Below are 22,852 nucleotides of genomic sequence, written 5' to 3'. Positions count from 1 at the left end.
AGCGTGGCTGCACAGCTCCACACACAGCCCTGGTCTGGAAAATCATGGAATGGTTTGGGTTGGAAATGCCAATAAATCCCAGTGCCACCATGGCAGGGACACCTTCTCCTGTTCCCAACCTGGCCTGGGACAACTCCAGGGAACACCTGGCATTTGGAGGGAAAGCAGAACTGGATTTAAACTGGAAGGAAAAGCACTGGAAGAAGCCAGATGATCCTAAAAAAGCCAATGGATCAGGATTCCATACCCCAAACAATGGGAATGCCAAGGTTTAATTGGGATTGGTGCAATTAAATCTGCCTGACACTTGCAGAATTCCGTGGATTCTCCCACAGAACTCATGGAGCACAGGAAAAATTATTTCCAATCTTCACCTAGGAGTAAGGATCTCCTTGGAAATGCTGGGAGATCCTGGAAATGCAGCACCTGGAGCTCCCTGCTCACCCACCTGGATCCTGAACCACCCACAATGCTGAGACCCCAGCCAGGGACACAATTCCCGGGATGGAAACACAACCAGCAGCTCTCAGCCTCACCAAAAGGGCTTGATTTAAATAAAAAAATAGGAAATAAAGAGTCCCTCAGGCCTTGCTCCTCTCCCTGATAGAAAAGTTTGATGAGATTCCCAATCTTTGGTTGGGAATTGCAGCACAAGCGCTCGGAGGAGCAGCCAGGCCACGTCAGGATTTATGGAGCATAAACACCGAGCCCTTGCCAGCAAGAAAAAAAAGAGAAATAACTCAGAGTGGAGGAAATGAGCAAAAAAAAAAAAAACCCCACAAAAAACCTCCCAAAAGCAGCTCCTGCAGCACATCCAGAGAAATCCTCCCTCTGCAGCTCCCCAGCTCAGGGGGAGTTTTGGAGGGGTTAAACCACCCCAGAAATGTTTAAATCTTGGGTGTTTTTCTAACAGCAGATGAGGCAGAAACGGACAAAATGCCTCCAGGGCTGAAAAACAAAAAAAAAAACCCAACTTTTCCAAACTATTCTATAGATTTAAAAATAGATTTCTTTTGTATTTCCAGAGGGGACAAGTTGGGAATAAAACAAAGAAGCTTTTTTGGGGGGTGTTAGCAGAGTGTCCATCCCTGGTTGTCACCGCCCTGCTGGCACCTGAGAGGGAGCTGCAGGTGCCCAGAGGGGGAATTTCCTTCCCTCTGGAATCAGGGCCTGTTTTCCTGCTCCTCCATTCCCATTAGGAGCGAGATTATTTTTCCAAACAACTCTGTTTTCTCCAATATGAAAATAAAGCAGGAGCTGCTGAGGTTTCCTGGCTTTTGCAGCTTCTGAAAAGTCAGCAAAAATCCGTTTTTAAGTGGAAATTCGGGAATGTTTTCAGCTGTACAGACCCAACCCAGGCTGAAGTACTTTAAAACTCCTTCTTGTCTGTCAGGAGGGGGAAAAACACAGGATAAATGATGAAAAAGCACAACCCTTAACTAAATTTCCTGTTTTGTGTCTCGGCGTTAACAGCGTGCCTGAATTTCCTTTTTTTTTTTAATTTCTTTTTTTTTTTTGCCCTTAACGTCACAGCCAATCCCTACCCACCCATTCCACAAAAACCTAACCCTGAACTGCTGGGGGATTCCAACCCTGCTGCAATGGGAACCATCAGCTGAATCCAGAGCAAAAATTTCCAGGAAAAATCCAGCTTAAAACAAAGATGAACCCTCCCTCTGAGCGAGAATTCACCAAATTCAACACATTCATTTATCCCCCTGACCCCTTCTGGTTGGGGTTTTGTGGTTTTTTTAATTAATCAGTGGCTGCTCAGGTATTTTGAAAGAGGAAAAAGATATTTTGGACCAGGATTGTGCAAGACACAACATTTCAGAAGCGATTTTTGGGGGGGAAGATTGAAACTCGGGCGAGTTTCACTTTCAGAAACTCCAAATGTCACCGAGGTTTGGGGCACAACGGCTCCTTTGTCCCCTGGCTTCTCATCCAGGCCTTTTTTGGCACCAGCAAACAGCAGCAGATGATAACAGGGGGGACCAAAGGCAAGGCCTGGGCTCTGCCAGTTCTCTGAATCCCAGCAATTAATTGTCAAGTACAAATTAAGTGGGTAAATCTCAGACTAATTAATATTTAAGACAAAGCTCTCTCTCTCTCTCTCCCAGCTTTGTTTTCTTTATTTTCTTTTTTTTTTTTTTCCTGAATGTGACAATGGGCAGGCAGGGAATTGGATTTATTGGGTTTAGTTCTGTTCCCTTCCCAGTTTGTGGAAAAATCAGAGGAGATAAAGCAAAAAAAAAAAAATCACCTGGCAACAGGTGAGGAGGACAGAGACACCCTGAGCAGAGAGCTCAGGGATGGGAAATCCAAAATCCAGCTCTACACAGGGGCTGAACCACTGCAGGAATTCCAGGATTTTGGAATCCGAGTTTTCCACCACTTCAGGAATTCCAGGATATTGGAATTCAAGGTTTCCACCACTGCAGGAATTCCAGGATTTTGGAATTCGAGGTTTCCACCACTGCAGGAATTCCAGGATATTGGAATCAGAGGTTTCCACCACTTCAAGAATTCCAGGGTTTTGGAATCAGAGTTTTCCACCACTGCAGGAATTCCAGGATTTTGGAATCAGAGGTTTTCACCACGTCAGGAATTCCAGGATTTTGGAACAATCAGAGGTTTCCACCTCAAAGCTCCACCATGAGGTCTTTACATCGAGGCCAGGTTGGAATTCTGGGGCTCGGAGCAGCCTGGGGCAGTGGAAGATGTCCCTGCCAAGGTCCCTCCAACCCAAACCATTCCAGGATTTCTGGTGACCTCAGCTCCTCTGATTTCTCACAAAAATGAGGAAAGCACCACTGGATCTACAACCTCAAGCAGGCCCCTCACTAATCTCACACCAGCACAGACAGCACACTCCATAAATCCCTTTTTTTTCCCCCTCTCATTCTCTTTTTCCAAGCACAAAAAAATCCCCAAACAGTCACGAAATTCCCTCCTGCTTTTCCAGGTTTTTGGGTCACCCCCTTTTTCCCAGCCCTCTGCCACCTCTGCTGCTCCCCACAGCCTCTGGAAACTCTTCCAGAGCTGCCCTGGAGGTTACAAATCCAACCAAACCCCTCCCTATTCCCACCCTGAGCTCAGTTTTAGGGCTGAAAAGGCAAGAAAATGAATTTTTGAAGTGGCAGCTCCTCCCCAGGGTGCCCAACCAGCTTCTCCCACCACTGGACAGGTGAGCACCTGGAGCCTCCAGGAGGCAGAGAGGTCCCAGGGTGACGAACGCGGAGCTGGAGCTCGTCCAGCCCTGGCTCCTAACGGGGCAGGGACAGCCACGGTCCCCACCAGGGAGGAGAGTGCCACCAAATCGGGAAAGTGCCACCAAATCGGGAAAGTGCCACCAAATCACATCAGGAAAGTGCCACCAAATCACATCAGGAAAGTGCCACCAAATCGGGAAAGTGCCACCAAATCACATCAGGAGAGTGCCACCAAATCGGGAAAGTGCCACCAAAATCAGGAAAGTGCCACCAAATCGGGAAAGTGCCACCAAATCAGGAAAGTGCCACCGAATCACATCAGGAAAGTGCCACCAAATCAGGAAAGTGCCACCAAATCGGGAAAGTGCCACCAAATCAAATCAGGAAAGTGCCACCAAATCGGGAAAGTGCCACCAAATCACATCAGGAAACTGCCACCAAATCAAATCAGGAAAGTGCCACCAAAATCAGCTTTTTCCAAGTGGCAGAGTGTCCAGCTCTAATGGGACAGGGACAGCCACAATTCCCAGTGAGGAAACTGCCACCAAAATCAGGAAACTGCCACAAAAATCAGGAAAGTGCCACCAAAATCAGCTTTTTCCAAGGAGCAGACTGTCCAGCTCTAATGGGACAGGGACAGTCACAATTCCCAGTAAGGAAACTGCCATAAAAATCAGGAAATTGCCACCAAAATCAGCTTTTTGTAAGGGACAGTGTCCAGCTCTAATGGGGCAGGGACAGTCGCGATCCCCTACCAGCCATTAAATCAGGAAACTGCCACCAAATCAAATCAGGGATCTGCTACCAAATCAGGAAACTGCCACAAAAATCAGGAAAGTGCCACCAAAATCAGCTTTTTCCAAGTGGCAGAGTGTCCAGCTCTAATGGGACAGGGACAGTCACAATTCCCAGTGAGGAAACTGCCACCAAAATCAGGAAACTGCCACCAAAATCAGGAAACTGCCACCAAATCAAATCAGGAAAGTGCCACCAAATCAAATCAGGAAACTGCCATCAAATTCAGGAAAGTGCCACCAAAATCAGCTTTTTCCAAGGAGCAGACTATCCAGCTCTAATGGGACAGGGACAGCCACAATTCCCAGTGAGGAAACTGCCACCAAATCAGGAAACTGCCACCAAATTCAGGAAACTGCCACCAAAATCAGCTTTTTCCAAGGGACAGAATGTCCAGCTCTAATGGGACAGGGACAGTCACAATTCCCAGTAAGGAAACTGCCATAAAAATCAGGAAATTGCCACCAAAATCAGCTTTTTGTAAGGGACAGTGTCCAGCTCTAATGGGGCAGGGACAGTCGCGATCCCCTACCAGCCATTAAATCAGGAAACTGCCACCAAATCAAATCAGGGATCTGCTACCAAATCAGGAAACTGCCACAAAAATCAGGAAAGTGCCATCAAAATCAGGAAACTGCCACCAAAATCAGCTTTTTCCAAGTGGCAGAGTGTCCAGCTCTAATGGGACAGGGACAGTCAACGATTCCCAGTGAGGAAACTGCCACAAAAACCAGGAAACTGCCACCAAATCAAATCAGGAAAGTGCCACCAAAATCAGGTTTTTCCAAGGAGCAGACTGTCCAGCTCTAATGGGACAGGGACAGTCATGATTCCCAGTGAGGAAACTGCCACCAAATCAGGAAACTGCCACAAAAATCAGGAAAGTGCCATCAAAATCAGGAAACTGCCATCAAAATCAGCTTTTTCCAAGGGACAGAATGTCCAGCTCTAATGGGACAGGGACAGTCACAATTCCCAGTGAGGAAACTGCCACAAAACCCAGGAAACTGCCACCAAATCAAATCAGGAAACTGCCACCAAATTCAGGAAAGTGCCACCAAAATCAGCTTTTTCCAAGGGGCAGAGTGTCCGGTTCCTCTGGAGCCAGGGGCAGGGATGAGAACCGGGGTTCCTCGTTAGGCTAACGAGCTCCAGGGGCTGATGAGAGCCGGGGCAGGGCATGAGCGGGGACAGAGCTCCGTGTCCCTTGTCACACAGCTCCCTGCTCTGCTGCCACTCCACCCCCAGCTCCGGGTGCATCCATTCCCTCCGGGGCTTTCTAAACACAGCCAGGGATGAGATGGGAGCAGCAGGAAAACGGGGATGGGCACCAAAGCCGTGTCAGGCATGGCAGCGCCCCCAGCAGCCACACAAAAGAGCCATTTCCATTTTTCCATTCGTGTCACAGCCACAGATGGCAGGAGGGAACCTCTGGGACAATCGGCTCCCTTTAACCCTATTGATCCAGCTTTTTTGGGGGGTGTTTTTCCCATTTTTTCCTCCCCCCCAAAAGAACGGGATAAATGGTAGCTACAGAATCATAAATTCCCATGAATTTGTTTTCTGGGGTGGTTTTGGGGGTATTTTTCCCATTTTTCCCCCTCAAAAGAAGGGGATAAATGGTGGCTACTGAATCATAAATTCCAATAAATTTGTTTTATGGGGTGATTTTGGGGGTATTTTTCCCATTTTCCCCCTCAAAAGAATGGGATAAATGGTGGCTACAGAATCATAAATTCCCATGAATTTGTTTTATGGGGTGGTTTTGGGGGTATTTTTCCCATTTTTCCCCCTCAAAAGAACAGGATAAATGGTGGCTACAGAGTCACAAATTCCCATGAATTTGTTTTATGGGGAGTTTTTGGGGTTTTTTTCCCCCTGAAAAAAGGGGATAAATGGTGGCTACAGAATCACAAATTCCCATGAATTTGTTTTCTGGGGTGTTTTTGGTTTTTAGGGGTATTTTTCCCATTTTTCCACCCTCAAAAGAAGGGGATAAATGGTGGCTACAGAATCACAAATTCCCATGAATTTGTTTTCTGGAGTGTTTTTGGTTTTTGGGGGTATTTTTCCCATTTTTCCCCCCTCAAAAGAAGGGGATAAATGGTGGCTACAGAGTCACAAATCGCCATGAATTTGTTTTATGGTCACGGAGCTGAGCTGGGAGCTGAAGCCTGGAGGATCTGCTCAGCTGCCTGTGGATATCCCACATGGCAGGGAGACCAAGACCTGTGGAACCTCCCGGGGATGGAGGCCTGAGCCCAGCCCTGAGAAGCTGAAGAAAACCCAGCAATCGCCTAAAAGGCCTCGAGTTTGGCAGGATTAACACTGAGCTGCTGACTCCTGGGGTCTGTCACACACCACATTTCCCCATTGGACACATCCAGGGCAGCGCCACAAGAAGCTCACAGAGCTGGAGAGTGCCAGTTTTCCCCCTTCCCCCCAAAAAAAACCCCTATTTAGCCACAAAAACTTCCTCCAAGCAGCAGCAGAGGTGTCTCAGAGCAGACACAGCTCCAGCCCAGCCCGTTTGGCGTTGGTTTAAGGCCACACCTGATGGCCACAGGACGGAGGCAAAGCTCAGATTTGTACCCACAGCTCCAATCGCTGCTTCCCTGCACTTCCCCAACTCCTAAAGGACGCCCGGCTTCCCATTCCACACCTCCAACTGGAAGTGAGGAGCAGGAGACAGATTTCTCTCTCTCTCTCTCTCTCTCTCTCTCTCTCTCTCTCTCCCTTTGTCTGCGGCACCCACTTACCTCCTCTACACCTCAATAACACAAAACCCAGATCCTGCAGCCACCCCTCCTTTATGTAACCCACACAATTCCCGAATCCTGCCCGGATCGGGCGGGATGCCACCGCTGTCCTGCGCTCCTCGCCACTCCAACCCACCCTCAACTCGCCGGCGGGAAACAAACAAGTAAATGATGCGATGGTGGATATTTCTGCCGAGCTCCCCAACCTCCTTTTTCACCCCAAAACCTTCGGCTGGTTCACCATGAAGTCACCCAACTTCCCAAGCAGCTGGCGCTGAGCCATGCCCCTCATCGATTCCCACTGTCCCTTGGCACCTCACCCACCCAAAGATGCCCCTCACCATCCCCACAATTCCTTCATCCAAAACCCTGGAGATCTCCCAAAAATCCACCACGGCCCGTCTGGGCGCCCCCCAAACACCCCCACGTCATCTCCTCGCCCTGAGCCTGGTGCCAAAATCCCACCCAGTGCTGTGACCCCCATGGGGACCCTCTGGGGGTCCCTCCGCGCCTCTCATGCCAACCCCCCCCCCCGCCCTGTGCCAGGCTCCAGGACCCCCAAAGCCCCCCAGGACCCCCAAATCCCCCCCCAGCCTCCCCCCGGCCTTGCCCGGGGATCTCTCGTCCCACCCCGCTCCCCCCGAGCCCCCTGGTACCCGGAGCCCCCTCCCCATCCCCAGGGCCCCTCCACCTCCCCAGGGTCCCCCACACCCCCAGCCCGCCCTGAGCTCCCGTCCAGCCCTGCCCGGGCCCCGACACCCCACAGCCTGCCCAGAGCCTCCCCCGCCCTCCCCGGGCCGGCCGCCCGCCTTTCCCCGCCCAGACCCCCGGAGCCCCCCGGAGCCTCCCCGGCCCAGCCCCGCCGCCCCCCCCGGGCGGAGAGGGGCCCCGGGCAGGGCCGCGCCGAGGCGGGAGCTCCGCCAAGCCGCGGCCTGGGGCAGCCGGGCGTTCCCCCCCGCTGTCCCCGGCCGTCCCGCCCCGTTCCCGGCGGCTCCTCACCGGTACCGGCGGGAGCGGGCGCGGCGGGCGCGGAGCGGAGCCGCCGCCTCAGACACCGCGCGGCGCAACGCACCCTGCTGGCCCGCGGGCGGTGCCGGCCCCGCCCCGCGCGCCTGACGGACAGCACCGCCAGCCAATGGAAGTCCGAGGAGCGCGGCGCGCGGGGGGAGGGCCGGCCGGGAGGCGGGGCTTGGAGCGGCCGCCAAGTTCGGTTGCGGCGGCGGCGGCGCGGAGGGAGGCCGGGGAGGGGGCGGGGCCGGCGGAGGAGCGGCGGGAGGAGGGGCCAATCAGCGCGCTGAACTGGAAATGGGGCGTGTCTACATAAGTATCTCATTAATATTAATAAGGTGGGAGGGGGCACGTGGCGGCCGGGGCGCGAAGCACCGGGAGGGGACACCCCGGGACCCCCGGGCATCCCCCGGTGCGTGGCGCCCCCGGTGCCCCCAAGGTCTCCCCGGGATCCCCCGGTCTGTGCTCCTCCACAGCCCTCGGTGCAGCCGGACCGGACCCGTCTGTGACCCCGCTGCGAGGCTTGGGGTCCCCAAATCCCCCAGACCGTCCCCGGGCACTGCCGCGCTCTGCCCAGCCCTGCGTACCGGGGGTCGCGGCCTCGCTCTGCTCCCACCTTGGGGAGCTGCTGCCCCCGGGGACGGAGGGGAAAATCCGTGGGGATGAATCAGCGGCGGGCAGGAGTCACGCTGGTGGCGCGGGGGGAGCAGAAATCACGCCCTGAATCGAGGCTTTGATTCCCCCCCGGGCTGCCACAGGCACCGGACGAGCGCGGCCAGCGGGTCCCGGTGGTGCCTGGTCCCGGAGTTCCCTCGGGAGTCACCGTGGGGGGACACAGCCACGTCCCCAGCGCTTCCCAGCGCATCCCAGTCTGCGCTGGCCCGCGGCACGGCCGCACCAGTACGCACCAGTTGCAGCTGCGATCCCAGCAGGAATTGAGGTGGGGAAATGCCGAGCCCGGGCTGTCCCCACCTCGGCGGCTGCGCTGGAATCGGGCTGAAAACTCCATAATCCTGTTAGTGGGAAGAAGGCTGATTTTCCCCCTAATCCAGTTTGCTCCCGTATGTCCCGGCCCGCCGAGCCCTAATCAGCTTTCCCTGCAGATGAGCACTCCCGAGTGCCGGGGCCGCGGTGTCCCCCCGGTGGGGGACACAAGGGACAATATTCCAGTGCGAGACACGATGCCAGGAGCTGGTTTGGGTCCCAAAATCTGTATTTGTGAAATTGATGGCCGCGGGCGGGAACCGGGCTGCACCGCGGCTCATCCCGGGGCTCATCCCGTTAATTAACGCTCGGGAGCTGCTTTGTTTAACGCCTGGACTCGGGGGAGGCTCCGGGCGCCCGGAGAGGATCCTCCCTCCCGGTGCTGCGCTGATTTTTGGGGGATCAGGATGGGGTTTGGGGGGGCTGCAGGGACCCAGCGCTTCCCTGGCAGCATCCCGAGGGACACCCGGGGCTGCAGCAGGACCGGGACCGGAGCGTCCCCTGCCACGGCGGGCACAGGTCCCCATTAGGTGGGGGGAAGTGGGAGGGGACAGAGGGGGCAGAGGTGGAGAGGGGGAGAGCCGGGAAAGGGGGTAAGAGGAAATTTTCTGCCCCCAAGGCGTTGTGGAGCCGCTGGAAGTGCTCTGAGTTTTGGTGTGATGGTGCCACCCCAAATACCTGAGAGTCCTGGGGATCCCAGCAGGTGGGGACTGGCACCACGTGTCCCCATGCCCACGTGTGCCTGTCCCACTGTCCTGTCCTGGCACCCACAGAGAGCTCTGGATCCCTCCAGGCCACAGAAGGGACATGGGGACAGGAGCAGGGGCCATGGGCAATGCCAGGGAGCTGTGACATCCCTGAGGAGCTGGCACTGTCCCCACGGAGCCCAGAGCAACCCAAGGGTCTGTGACCATCCCACAGAGCTGTGGCTATTCCCACAAATCCATCACCATCCACATGGATCCACGACCATCCCTACTGATCCACGGCCATCCCTATGGATCCATCACCATCCCTATGGATCTACAACCATCCCTATGGATCCATAACCACCTGCATGGATCCACAACGATCCCTATGGATCCATCACAATCCCTATGGATCCATCATCATCCCTACTGATCCACGACCATCCCTATGGATCCATCACCATCCCCATGGATCCATAACCATCCACGTGGATCTACAACCATCCCTATGGATCCATCGCTATCCATCCCTATGGATCCATGATCATCCATCTCTATGGATCCATGACCATCCCTATGGATCCACCACCATCCCCACAGATCCATGCCCATCCCCATGGATCAGTGTCATCCCCATGGATCAGTGCCGTCCTCATGGATCCGTGCCCATCCCCACAGATCCGTGCTATCCCCACGGATCCGTGCCCATCCCCACGGATCCGTGCCCTTGCCCAGTCCCCCGGTGCCCGCAGCAGCCCCGTTCCCCCCCGTTCCCCCCCGTTCCCCCCTCCCCGTTCCCGCTCCCGGAGCCCACGCGGCTCCCGCGCCCGGGGAGCAGCGCTGGTTTCCATGGCAACGGGCGTGATGACGCACGCGCCGCGCTCCCGCCCCCTCCCCCCCCCCGCCGCGGGCACGGGCGGGGACAGCGACACGCGGGCACGCGCGCGCGTCACACGTGTCACACGCGTGTCGCACCCACGTCACGGGCGGGCACGCGCGGCACGAGCAGGGCACAGGGCACGCGCGTGTCACACGCACGGAACACGTGTCACATTCGTGTCACACACACAGAGGTGTGCCACTGTCACAGTTGTGCCACACACACACCTGTGCCCTCCGTCACATTCGTGTCATACACACACCCGTGCATACATCACATTTGTGTCACACACACAGGTGTGCCCACTGTCACATTCGTGTCACACACACACACACACCTGTGCACACATCACATTTGTGTCACACACACCTGTGCCCACTATCACATTTGTGTCACACACAGAGGTGTGCCCACTATCACATTTGTGTCACATACACAGAGGTGTGCCCACTATCATATTTGTGTCACATGCACACACACACACCTGGGTACATGTCACAGTTGTGTCACACACACACACACCTGTGCTGACTGTCCCATTTGTGTCACACACATCACATTCGTGTCACACACACAGAGCTGTGCACACACGTCACATTTGTGCCCCACACACACACATGTCACATATGTCACACACGCCCACGGCCCTACACACACACCACACGCGCCTCACACCTGCACACGCGTGTCTGTGGCCGTCCCACGGAGCCGTGGCTGTCCCCAAGGTGTGCACACACATCACACTCACCGTCACACTCACCTTGCCCCCCTTCCCGTGACCCCCCCGTGTCCTCCCGCCCCGGCCGGGGGCGGCTCCGGGGGACCCGGGAGCGTTTCTCGTCTCTTTATTGAAGGAAGACTATTTCTAGAATAAAGGCTACATCGTCACCTTGTCCCCTGGGCGCTCGGATCCTCGTGTAAAAAGCCGGGGGGGGTGCGGGGAGCTGGGGGGGGCTCGGCCTGCCCGGGGACACCCCCTCGGGGACACCCCGGTGGGGCGGCGGGGGGAGGAGCGGGGCCGGAGCGAGGGGACAAACCTCGAGGGGACGAGGGGCTGGTGACAGCGCGGGGACCCCGCTCCGGCCAGGGGGGAACAAGCAGGGCTGCGCCAGAGCTGGAGGGTGCCGAGGGTCCCTGGGGTCCCGGGGGTCCCGGGGGTGCGGGGCCGGGTCACCCGCGGGGGGACTCTGAGGACGGGAGGGCACCGATCCTTGCGGCATCGGTGGGGAGGGGGCAGCGGGGGGCGCGGGGGGCCCGGCCGGCTGTGGGGCCGGGGGTCTCCCGCCGGAGCTCACCAGGATTGTGCTGGGTCAGGACCTCCCGCGGACCCGATGCTTTGTGCTTGGGCTGGCGGCTCCGGCTGCGGCACCGGCTCGGGGCTGGGGGGGAGCACGGGGGGCCCGCGGCGCCGGGGTGGGGCTGGGGGGCGGGGGGGGCATGGGGCACCACGATGGGCCTGGGGGGCAAGGGGACCACGGTGCCGGGCTGGGGGCTCGGGGGGCTGCGGTGGCAGACGGGGCTGGGGGGGCCGTGGCACCTGGACAGGGCTGGGGGTTTGGGGAGGGGGTCATGGCACCAGGATGGGGCAGGGGGGCCGGGGGACACCGGTCAGGGGGACACGGGCACCGCGCAGGGGCTGCCCCCGCCCCGGGTCTCTGCCCGCAGGAGCAGAGCACTATGGCGTGGGGACGGGGGCCCGGGACGCGCAGGACTGTCCCCAAAGGGTGACAACCGCCATCCCCACGTGGCACCGTCCTTCCCTCCCGCGAGGACCGACGGGGGCCGGCCCGGTGGCACCGGTTGTGCTGAGGGCGGGGGGTGTGGCCCGGGTGTCCCGGCGGCGAGTCCCCGCTCCTGCCGTGCCCGGGGGGTGGCCGCGTGTCCCTCACCTCGGCCCCGTCTTCACCCCCGGCCCCGGCGGCCCCGCACAGTCACAGTGATGGCACACGGAGGACGAGGGGACGGTCCCGCTGCGATGCCACTGCCACGTCCAGCCGTGGGGGGGAGGAGGGAGGGGGGGTATCCGGAGTGGGGAGGGGGCGCGGGCCAGTCCGGGGCTCTACATGATGCTGCACTTCCCCTTGATTTTGTCTGTCCTCTTCTGCTTGCTGGAGCGCTTCCCGTCGATGGTGAGGCTGACGTTCCTCCTCTTCTCCAGGTTCAGCAGCTCCTGGAAGAGCTCCTTGACGTTGTAGTTCATCTTGGCCGAGGTCTCCATGAAGGCGCATTTCCACTCCTTGGCCATGGCCTCCCCCTCCCTGCTCTCCACCTCGCGCTGCGTCTCGTCGCACTTGTTGCCCACCAGCATGATGGGGATGCTCTCCACGCTGCCCTTGATCTGCACGATCTGCTGGTAGATGGGCTTCAGCTCCTCCAGCGACTGCTTGCTGGTGACCGAGAAGACCAGGATGAAGGCATGGCCCTTGGAGATGGACAGGCGCTGCATGGCCGGGAACTGGTGGCTGCCGGTGGTGTCGGTGATCTGCAGCGTGCACACGCTCTTGTCGCAGCTGATCACCTGCCGGTAGGTGTCCTCGATGGTGGGGATGTAGGTGTCGCGGAAGGTCCCCTTGACGAAGCGCAGCACCAGCGAGCTCTTGCCCACGCCGCCGGCTCCGAACACCACCACGCGGTAATCGTTGCTCTGCTCCGGCATTTTGGCCCCGCGGTCGCTGCGGGGGCACAGGGAGGCGTCACCCCCCGTTCCAGGCGCGGCCCCCCTGAGATGCAGCCCCGGTTGGGAGCTGGGCTCGCTGCCCTTGGGTCGCCCTTGCCGGCCGGCGCGGGGTGAGGCTGCCTTGGCTATTTTTACCGGCCGCCCGCCGTGGCCATATGGCCGAGCGCGGCCACCGGCACCGCAGCTGCTGCCGAGGCTGCTGGGGGGGCTCGCTGGGCAGGGACCCCCCCGCCAGCTCTGCAGGGGTCATGGTGGCACCTGGAGCGCCCAGCTGGGCTCTTTGGCCAGGTACAGAGGTGCCCTTTCACACACACAGGTTGTGCTGCTGGTGTCCTGTCGCCCTGTCACTCCCTGCCACCCTGTCCCACGCTGTGCCATCCCTCTGCTCTGCTCCCACCCCAGGGATGCATTGGGGAGTGCAGGAAAGGAGCGTGGCACAGCCGTGGGCTGCAGGTGGTGGGCAGTGGGTCTGAGCTCCCCTCATGCTGCCAAACCTCAGTGCCCACCCACAGGGGACACCTGGAACTGGGCAAGGTCCCCAGTGCCCCCCAGTGAGGCAGTGCTGGGGTGTGAAACGAGGTGGCACAAAGGGTCGTGTGTGCAGGGCCCTGCTCCGGTTCCCCCAGTGCAGCACAGGGGTGGCAGCACCAGCTCTGTCCCACGAGGGTCCCCAGGGTGTGTGGGACCCTCACAGAGCCTTGGGGACATTAAACCCACCACGGGACAGGGTTTCCAAAGGTGCCCAGCCACAGGATGAGTGGGAAGGAGGGGAGGGAAGGGGGCTGAGCACTGCTTAAGGACTGTGCCCAGTCAGCTCCACTCCTGCCACCCCAGTTCAGGGAAGGGGGACAGCAAAGCGCCCCAGACAGCCCCGTACTGGTGTCTGCCCTGGGCACGGCAGCTCCTGCATCCCTGAGCATCTCCGGGGGAAGCAGCCCCTTCCCACAGCCACCCCATCCCCGTCTCAGGGTACCGGGGGGCCTGGACCCCACAAAGCAGCCCCAAACCCCCGGCATGTCCCCAGACACCAGAGCCAGGCGAGGCTGGGAGCTGGAGGAGCCAAGGAGCTCATCCCACCGTGGGCTCCTTGGATCCCAGCACACTGGGAGCGTCACCATCACCCGGGGGCTGGGGCTGCAGCGGGGGCCGGGGCTGAGCTGGCGCATGGGAACGTCCAACCCCGGCCAGGGCTGGCAGTGCTCCCACCCTGTCCCACCGGTCCCATCCCACCTGTCTCACCTGCCTGTCCCACCTGTCCCATCCCACTTGTTCCACCTGTCCATCCCACCTGTCCACGGCACAGCCGAAAGTGCCCCTGAACTCCCAGCCCTGCCATGGGGCGCTGGGCTGGACAGACCCTCACAGAACAGGGGGGGCTCTTTGGGGTGACCCCACGGCCTGTGCCCAGCAGCACCCCGATCCCAACAGTCCCTGGTGCCCGAGGGTCCGGAGCACGGCCCCCCCTCTGCTCGTGGGTAGGGACCACCCGGGGCTGATCCTGCCGGGGGGCTCTGCACCCCCCAGAGCCCCCCAGCACCCTCCCATCGGGGCCCCCAGCACTGGGGGTGACACTGGTGGGGACCTGGGGGTCAGGATGGAGGGCAGGGCAGGGGTGAGGGAGCAGGGGAGGGATGGGGAGCAGGGCAAGGGCAGGGTGGAGATGGAGAGGCAGGGAAGGGCAGGATGGAGGGATGAAGGGGCAGGAGAAGGGGCTGGATGGAGGTCGGAGGAGCAGAGGAAGAGCGGGGGGGACGAGCATCCCGCTCAGGATGGAGATGGAGAGGCAGGGGAAGAGCAGGACACAGACGGAGAGGCAGAAGGGGCTGGATGGAGGGGCAGGATGGAGATGGAGGAGCGGGAGAAGGGGCGGGAGGGACGAGCATCCCGCTCAGGATGGAGATGGAGCGGCAGCAGGAGGGCACGGACAGATGGCGGGGCAGGGTCGCGGGTCCCCCCGCGCCGCTCCCCGCCCTCGCCGGCAGCACCCCCGGTCCCCGCGCCGGCCGCGCTCCCCCGGCCCCCGCCGCGCCGGTCGCATTGCGGTGCCCGCCGCCTCACCGTGTCCTGCCCGGGATCCGCCCTTGGCTGCGGGCGGCGCGGCGGCCTCAGCGCATGGCCCGGCCCGGGGCGGCCCCGGCGCGGCGGCTCCGCTCCGCCCGGCGCGGCTCGGTGCGGCGGGGCTCGGCGGGGCTCGGCGGGGCTGCGGCCGGTGCGGCGGGGCCGGCTCGGCTGGGCGGGCTCGGCTCGGCTCGGCTCGGCTCGGCTCGGTGCGGCCGCCGCAGAGCCGATCCCGCCCCGCCGCCGGCCCCGCCCGCCGCGCCCGCCCCGCCCGGGGCCCCGGACCCCCGGGCCCGGCCCCGAGCGGCTCCGGGACCCGGCAGCGGCGGGACGGGGACACACGGACAGGGATGGGGACAGACGGATAGGGATGCACGAGAATGGGGGCACACGGGCAGCGATGGAGATGCACGGGATGGAAACACAGGGACAGGGACAGACAGGAACGGGATGGGGACACACGGAGAAGAGACTCAAACAGGGATGGGGACAGGGACACATGGATGGGAACACATGGAGAGAGAGATGGGGACACATGGGGGTGAGAGTGGACAGCCAGGCAAGAAGACACAGGATGGGGACACATGGACAGGGACACACGGACAGGGACACTTGGGGATGAGGACACATGGACAGGGACCCCACACAGACACCTGCACAGGTGGGGACATGAATCCACATGAGGAGGGACAGTCAAGGGACTCATGGATGGGGACGGAGCGTCGCAGGTGGTGACAGGGGACACAGGGACAGGACAGACGGACACCAACGTCCCAGCCAGGCAGGGCACAGGTGGCACAGGGTGCTGTGAGCCCCCATGGCAGTTGGGGGTGGCCTGGGCAGCCATGCTGGGCTCTGGGGACACAGAGGCCATGGTGCCACCCCAGCACAGGACCGGGAGCTTGTGCACACACCGCAGGGCCTTTGTCACCAACTGGTGTCACCTGCTCATGGCAGAGCCCCAGAACTCCAGAGAGGCCCTTGAGGGGACACACTGGGGACCCTGGTGGGGCTGTGGGACACTCAAGAGCTGGCTGAGCCCCCTCTAGTGCCTGAGTGGGACCAGAAGAGCCCCAGGGTGACCATCCCCAGCTCTGTGTCCCACCACTGGCACTGGGCACTGGAGGTGACTGGTGACTCCAGGGGTCTGATGGTCCCTGTCACAGCCGGGGTCTGCTCCTGCCTCCCCCCCCCGCCCCACTCCTGAGTGGCAGCAATTAAAATCCGCAGCCTCTATTAATAGCAGCCAGCGGGCACCGGGCCACGGTGGCACCCACGCGCTGGCACCGCGTCCCCACGGGAACGGGGAGGGCAGCGGGGGGGGCACGGGGACATCGGCCCGCCCCGCCCCGCGGGGTGACAAGGCCCAGGGGGGGTGGTGGCAGCCTCAGCCCCCCCCACCCCCGCCGCGCTCGGAGCCGGCCGGATACTCCTCGTTAGAGGCAATGAATGAGCTTTCCTTGATCATTTTCCTGCGGCTCCTCCTCGTTCCATTGAGCCGCAGCTCCCCGCCAGGCCTGACGCAACGGGGCGGCCGCTCACGCAGGGCTGAATCACGGCGCTGCCGAGCGGGGCGTGCTGGGGGGGGTCCTGTCCCCCGCCCCCGGGCTCAGCAGGGCTCCGGGGGGTCCGGCTGGAGGGGTTCGGATGCCCGGGGAGGGGGCTCAGCCCACGCCGGGGCCGGGCACGTGTGGATGCCGCGTGAGCCGGACGCGGAGCAGCCATGGGGGACATCAAAAAAAGCGAGTGACAGCAAGGGGAGAAGGGCAGGGAATTTATTGGGAGCAGCAGGGCCTCCTCCTCCTCCTCCACCCTGGAGCACGGGATGATCCTGTGGATGAACCCCCCAGGGCAGCGGGATGAGGATGGGGGAGCTCAGCACCCCCTGGCACTTCACAGCCCCCGCCCCCGATCCCAAACTGCAGCAGGAGGAGGGCGTGAAACGGAGGTGACAGCCCAACAGGGGACACTCAGCACCGTGTCACCTCTCCCCCTTCATCCCCCCCCAGGAGAGAGGTCAGCCCCCAGGAGAGGTGAAACAGCCCCGAGGCTTCACCACGGCCGAGGCAAATCACAAATCACGTTCTCCTCTCATCCTGCTGCTTTGTGTCATGCCAGGCCCAAAATAACCTCCCTCCGCCCCCACCCCCCCCCTTCCACTCCAGGTTTTCAAAGGAAGATTAATTGACTCGGGGATGTTGCAGCAATTAAACTAACGAGCCCCAGGATCTGTCAGATGATGCTCAGCTGCCTCCATATGCTGCAGCTGGGCCACCGCGGAGGCTCCGCGCCTCCTTCCCGCTGCCGGCACTGCGCCATCCTTATAATTCCATCAGCGCTTCCAGGGGCCCGGCCAAGCTGCTGCTGCAGGAGCGAAGGCTCCGGGTAATTAAAATGCAGCCCCTGCCTGAGCCAGGCTGTGTTTCACAGCTGGGGGGGAGCACATTCCCAGCTCCAGCCTCTGATCCCAGCTCCTGGCTCCCAAAGGCAAATCCAGCGGGATCAGGATCTTCCCAGGGGCTCTGTGGCGGCTGCTGGGAGCTGCTCGGGTATCTCAGCATCATCTCCACTCCCCCCCAAGGGAGGTGATTCCATTCCTTTGGAAACCTGGAAAAGCCTTGGAGCAGCCCCTGATGGGAACTGCTCGGCCCCTCTGACTGCAGAGCACTGAGAGCACAAAGAGTTTGCTCCAAAATATCAGTGCTGGGAATTGTTACTGCCCGTTTCCTGCAAGCTCATGGATGCCAGGCTCTGGATAAGGTGAGGATCTGCTGCATCCCTGGAAGTGTCCAAGGCCAGGTTGGACGGGGCTTGGAGCACCCTGGGACAGTGGAAGGTGTCCCTGCCCATGGCACTGGACAGGCTTTAAGGTCCTCCCCAACTCAAACCATCCTGGGATTCAGCCTCTGATTTTCAGAGGTTTTCCTTAGGGAATGCTCAACCTATGGGCACGATGCTGAGAAGGAAGCAGGGTAGAGGGGCCCGGCCTCATTTCTTCCATGAATCCCTGGAAAAGCTGAGCTCCCCGAGCCCCAGGTGGGGTGCTGGAAGCTGTGTGGAGGCAGCAGGGCCTGGAAGGCCAGAGCCCCACAGGGATGTTATTTTTGGCAGCTCTTACAACCAGGTTTTACTCCCAACTAAGCCAGCGAAAGCAGCTTAGTGCAGCCTGGCAATCCCTGCTCCCACCTGCTCTGCCTCCACTCCTGTTTGTTCCTCACCTCCTCGGAGCCTCCGGAGCGTGGCCGAAGGGAAGGAGGGAGACACACACACATTCGAGGAGCTCTTGGAAGCAGAATTTACCCAGATCTTTAACGTTTGTGTCCGCTAATCCCTGCAGCCCCTCGGGCAGGGACAATCCCTCGGGATATTCCTCACTCTGAGCACACGGGAAGAGATTCTCCTCCTCCAGGTCATCATGGAAACTCCGCCCGGGTTGGGCTGTTCCAGCGGTGAAAGGGGCGGCTCCTCCCGGTGCCGTGGGAGGGGAGAGGTGAGGTTTTGCTCCCTCGGCTTCCTGAGGCTCTCGGCTCACCACGGGACGAGCACCAGCCCGGCCAGCGCGGTGTAGCCCAGCACCAAGCACAGCACCTTGAGCAGCCGGTGGCTTTTATCCTCCAGCTCCTTGGCCAGGATCTCGAAGAAGGTGACGAAGAGGAAGGTGCCGCCGGCGACGCCCTGCAGCAGCAGGGAGGCGATGCTGCCCGCGGCGCTGCGGCTGCTCTCGATGCCCATGCCCACCCCGATGCCCAGCGGGATCATCAGGCACACGGCCACCGCCAGCTTGGCCGCATCCCTCAGCGCCAGCGACGCCTTGGCCATGCTGATGCCCAAGGCCACGGCCACCAGCGTCTCGTGCACGGCCACTCCCAGGAACAAGCTGACCACTCTGCCTCCGTCCTCCTGCAGGCCCAGCGCCAAGCCCTCGAAGATGGAGTGGGTGCAGAGGGCAAAGACCAGCCCCAGCAGGCGGCGGGGGCCGCAGCGGGCGAGCTCGGGGAGGTGCAGGCTGTGCGAGTGCGGGCCGTGCTCCCCGTAGAGCGCGCGCCCGCGCGGGGACGCCATGAAGGGGCTCTCGTACTCCGAGTCGCTGCCCGCGTCCGAGCCCGCGTTGAAGGTCTCCAGGTCGATGAAGGACGGCTTCTCCTTCTGCAAGCTCAGGAAGAGCTGGTCCACGAAGACCGACAGGAAGAAGCCGACCATCATGATGGTCTCGGCCACCGGGTAGTCCGTGGTCACGTTGTTCTGTCTGAGAACCTCATCGAGCTGGAAGGGAGCAAAAGATCCATCCCTTTATCCCTCTGGTGGGACACAGTCCCACACATCCACAGTGAATCCACCCCTTTAGCCTTGTGGAGAGAACCATTCCCACAGATCCACAGTGAATCCACCCCTTTATCCCTGTGGAGAGAACAATTCCCCAGATCCACAGTGAATCCACCCCTTTATCCCTCTGGAGAGAACAATTCCCCAGATCCACAGTGAATCCACCCCTTTATCCCTGTGGAGAGAACAATTCCCCAGATCCACAGTGAATCCACCCCTTTATCCCTCTGAAGGGAACCATTCCCACAGATCCACAGTGAATCCACCCCTTTATCTCTGTGGAGAGAACAATTCCCCAGATCCACAGTGAATCCACCCCTTTATCCCTGTGGAGAGAACAATTCCCACAGATCCACAGTGAATCCACCCCTTTATCCCTCTGAAGGGAACCATTCCCACAGGGACACTCCATCAATCCATGATGCTGCCACATCCTTGTACAGCAGCCTTGGCAGGGCACAGGAAATCCCTGCCTTGCTGTTTGATCCTCACACCCCACAGCCTCCTCTGCCTCCACTTTCTCCACGGAGAGAGGGGCAGGAGGTGGGCACAGCTCCCCTCGCTGAGCCCCTGGACACAGCAGAGCAGCTCCAGAGGGCAGAACCCCCTAAATCCACTCCCACTTGAGCCCCTGCAGGCTCAGATTAAGGCAGGAGATGGGCACAGCTCTCCTTGGTGAGCTCCTGGGCACAGCACAGCTGCTCCAGAGGGCAGAGCCCCCTAAATCCACTCCCAACTGAACCCCTGCAGGCTCAGACTGAGACAGGAGGTGGGCACAGCTCCCCTCGCTGAGCCCCCGGACACAGCAGAGCTGCTCCAGCGGGCACAGCCCCCGCAGCTGGGCCCCTGCAGGCTCAGCTTTAGGCAGGGCGTCCCCAGGACCCACCTTGCCCCTGACGGCGGGCAGGAGCGCGTTGAAGCACGTGGCCAGGAAGACACCGCCCCCGAAGGAGTTCCAGAGCGCCAGCAGGCGGCGGGAGCGCTGAGCCTTCTCGTGGTCGGCCTCGATCAGCCTGACGGGCAGCAGGGCCCCGGCCAGCACCAGCACACAGATCCCCAGCAGGCACAGCACCTTGGCCACCACGATCCTCATCCTGCCCGGGATCCGGCCCCGGAGGGGACCCTCTGGGTGTGCTCAGAGCGGGGGCATCAGCGTGGATGGGCCTCAGGGAGAGAGGCTGCCTGGGGATAGGGAGAACACAGAGATTTTTCCTTTATGAGCTGTAGGAAGCAGCAGGGAAAAGTTCAAACTGGATTGAAAAGGAATTTTGAATGAAAGCCCTGGAATTGTGGTCACCTCAAACCATCCTTCCCTGGAGGTCTTTGAAGCCCTGTCCTTGGACACTTCCAGGGATGTGGCAGCCACTGGGAAATTCTTGACAGGGCCTGCCCACTTTCCCAGGGAGGAATTCCTTCTCAACATCCCATCTATCCCCTTCCCCAAACTCCCATCAATCCCCTCCCCAACATCCCATCTATCCCCTTCCAAAAATCCCACCCATCCCCTTCCAACATCCCATCCATCCTCTTCCCAAATCCCCATCCATCCCCTCCACAACGTCTCACTCATCCCCTCCCCAAAATTCCATCCATCCCCTTCCCACAATTCCATCCATCCCATTCCCAAACTCTCCTCCTTCCCCTCCCCAAAATCCCATTTATCCCCTCCCCAAACTCCCACCCATCCCAGCCCTCTGGCAGCGGGGAGGAGCCATTCCCTGTGTGCTGCCACCCCTAAGAGACAAAGAGAGGAATTCAGAGCCCATCAGGTGACACTGACTCACTGCAGGTCAGGCCAAGCCCAAACCCTGGGCCCAGGCACCAGCCACACCTGTGCCGGGGCAGAGGGAAGGGATAAAATCCTCCTTTTTCCACAGTTCACACCTCTGGAACACACCTGGCTCCCCCCAGAAACCCTTTAACCTCACTTTTTTTCCCTTTTCCCCCCATTTTAAACCCAAACGCGTCCCCTCCAAAGCCTCAACTTCCCAAGTTCAGGTGGAGCAGCCACATCCAGCATCCCCAAATGGAGCTGGAGCAGCCCTGAGGGAAAGGAAGCCCCAGGAGCACCTGAGGATCTCCTCACCTGCTCCTCCTGCACACCTGGGCTGTGTCCCCAGCCCCAAAACTGCGGCACCAAGGGATCAGCTCAGCTCCTGCTCGGGTCACTGGCTCAAAATGAAGCATCCAAGCGATGAAAAATATTCTATAAAGCAGGCAGGGCTCTGTGGGAGGAAAAACAAAGGGGTTCCTCATCCGTGCGCCTCTAAATCCCAATGTTTCTGTTAAAAACCGGCCCTTCCAAGCCCTTTGAGACCGTCCCATTGCTTTTAGAAAGAGGGTGATGGGGAAGGGGCTCCTCCCAGACCAACCTGAGCCCACCAAAAGGGAGCAGAGATGAGGGGAGAGGTTTCAGCGTTGCTGCGTGGGCAGTGAGCAGCTCACATGGGGAGAGTTCAGCTGGGAAGACCCTCAGAGAGGGTCGGGGTCTGCCCTGAGCCCCTCAGGATGGGGAAGGGGCCCAGCTCCAGCCCCTCACAGGCAGATGGAGCCCCTCAGGATGGGGAAGGAGTCCAGCCCCTCACGGCGAGGAGGGGACCCCAGACCCCCACAGGAGCGTGGGGCACACCCTGACTCCTCACACCCAGAGCGGGCCCAGCCCCGGCCCCTCAAACCAGGGCCGGGCTCCAGCCCTCACACACGGAGAGGGCCCAGCCCCGTTCTCCCGCCCCTTCCCCCGCAGCCCCGGCTCCCCCAGCCCCGTTGCGACCCTGGGGTCCCCGGCCCGACCCCGCCATCCCCTCATGACCCCCTCGGCCCCGTTACCCCGGTAACCGCCCCCCCCCTCACTCACGGCCAGCCCCGCTCGATCCCGGCCCGGCCGCCCCGCATCGCCCGCCCACGGCGACCTCCCATTGGCTGAGGCGGAAAAGCTGATTTGTGATTGGGCGTTAGAGCTGTCAATCAACGCGCCCACAGCACAGCGTGGGGGAAGCGCCGATTGAGGTCCGCGGGAAACGCGTCCCGTAGCGCTGGGTTCCGGGCCCGGGATCACCGGGAAAAACGGGAACGGGAAAAACGGGAATGGGGAAAAACCGGGAACCGGGAGCGCCGGGAATGGGAAAACCATCCCTGGAACAGCGTCCGCCACGCCCACACCCCCTGCTCCTGCCGCTCTGTGATCAAACCGCACCAATGGCAGGTGTGGGTGCTGCAGGGAGAGCTGAGGCCCACCTGGAAATTCCATAAAATTCCACAGAATTCCATCAATTTCCCTTTTTTTTGGTGCTGTCAGCTCAGGAATTTCTGGGCAACTCCAGGCAGTTCAGCCTGGAGTTCAGGGGCAGCTCCAGGCAGGGCAGGAGGAATTCCCTGGAAAATCTCAGCTGGAATTCAGGGCTGGAAAATCCCAACTCAGAGAGGAGGAAAAATACAAAAAATATTAAAAAAACGGGTCAGGAAAGAGC

The 22,852-nt window shown here is 60.2% G+C and overlaps 3 protein-coding genes across 4 annotated transcripts in view; all 3 read right to left on the bottom strand.

Moving 5' to 3' along the window:
• Positions 1–7,849, bottom strand: part of GNG7 (G protein subunit gamma 7) — a 42,880-nt gene extending 35,031 nt beyond the window's left edge. The window contains exon 1 of the mRNA XM_036399654.2: positions 7,766–7,849. The gene's annotated coding sequence lies outside the window, so the exon portion shown is untranslated. The remainder of the gene's footprint in view (positions 1–7,765) is intronic.
• Positions 7,850–11,156: 3,307 nt separating this feature from the next.
• Positions 11,157–15,290, bottom strand: DIRAS1 (DIRAS family GTPase 1). Its single transcript, XM_036399568.2, has 2 exons — positions 15,063–15,290; positions 11,157–12,999 (listed from the first exon to the last, which is right to left on the bottom strand). Exon 2 carries the CDS (start codon positions 12,981–12,983, stop codon positions 12,387–12,389), a length of 597 nt encoding a protein of 198 aa, XP_036255461.1. The 5' UTR covers positions 12,984–12,999; positions 15,063–15,290; the 3' UTR covers positions 11,157–12,386.
• A 1,531-nt stretch (positions 15,291–16,821) lies between these two features.
• SLC39A3 (solute carrier family 39 member 3) lies at positions 16,822–22,295 on the bottom strand. 2 transcript variants are annotated; one of them, XM_036399354.1, is made up of 4 exons: positions 22,240–22,295; positions 21,472–21,610; positions 20,272–20,567; positions 16,822–19,325 (listed from the first exon to the last, which is right to left on the bottom strand). In XM_036399354.1, exons 3-4 carry the CDS (start codon positions 20,476–20,478, stop codon positions 18,591–18,593), a joined length of 942 nt encoding a protein of 313 aa, XP_036255247.1. In that variant the 5' UTR covers positions 20,479–20,567; positions 21,472–21,610; positions 22,240–22,295; the 3' UTR covers positions 16,822–18,590. The 2 variants fall into 2 exon arrangements, with proteins under 2 accessions (XP_036255247.1, XP_036255248.1); XM_036399355.1 differs by lacking the exon at positions 22,240–22,295 and adding an exon at positions 21,758–22,029.
• Between the last annotated feature and the right edge of the window lie 557 nt (positions 22,296–22,852).

The sequence above is a fragment of the Molothrus ater genome, chromosome 26, assembly GCF_012460135.2.
Source record: "Molothrus ater isolate BHLD 08-10-18 breed brown headed cowbird chromosome 26, BPBGC_Mater_1.1, whole genome shotgun sequence".
Classification (NCBI taxonomy): domain Eukaryota; kingdom Metazoa; phylum Chordata; class Aves; order Passeriformes; family Icteridae; genus Molothrus; species Molothrus ater.
This window is presented reverse-complemented; position numbering and strand designations above follow the sequence as displayed.

What these genes read in the sequence shown, in the direction of transcription:
- DIRAS1 (XM_036399568.2), bottom strand. Translation starts at nt 12,983, where the DNA reads ATGCCGGAGCAGAGCAACGATTACCGCGTGGTGGTGTTCGGAGCCGGC.
- SLC39A3 (XM_036399354.1), bottom strand. Translation starts at nt 20,478, where the DNA reads ATGAGGATCGTGGTGGCCAAGGTGCTGTGCCTGCTGGGGATCTGTGTG. An exon ending in TGCCCGCCGTCAGGGGCAAG is followed by an intron (nt 19,326 to 20,271) that starts GTGGGTCCTGGG and finishes GCTCCCTTCCAG; the next exon opens with CTCGATGAGGTTCTCAGACA.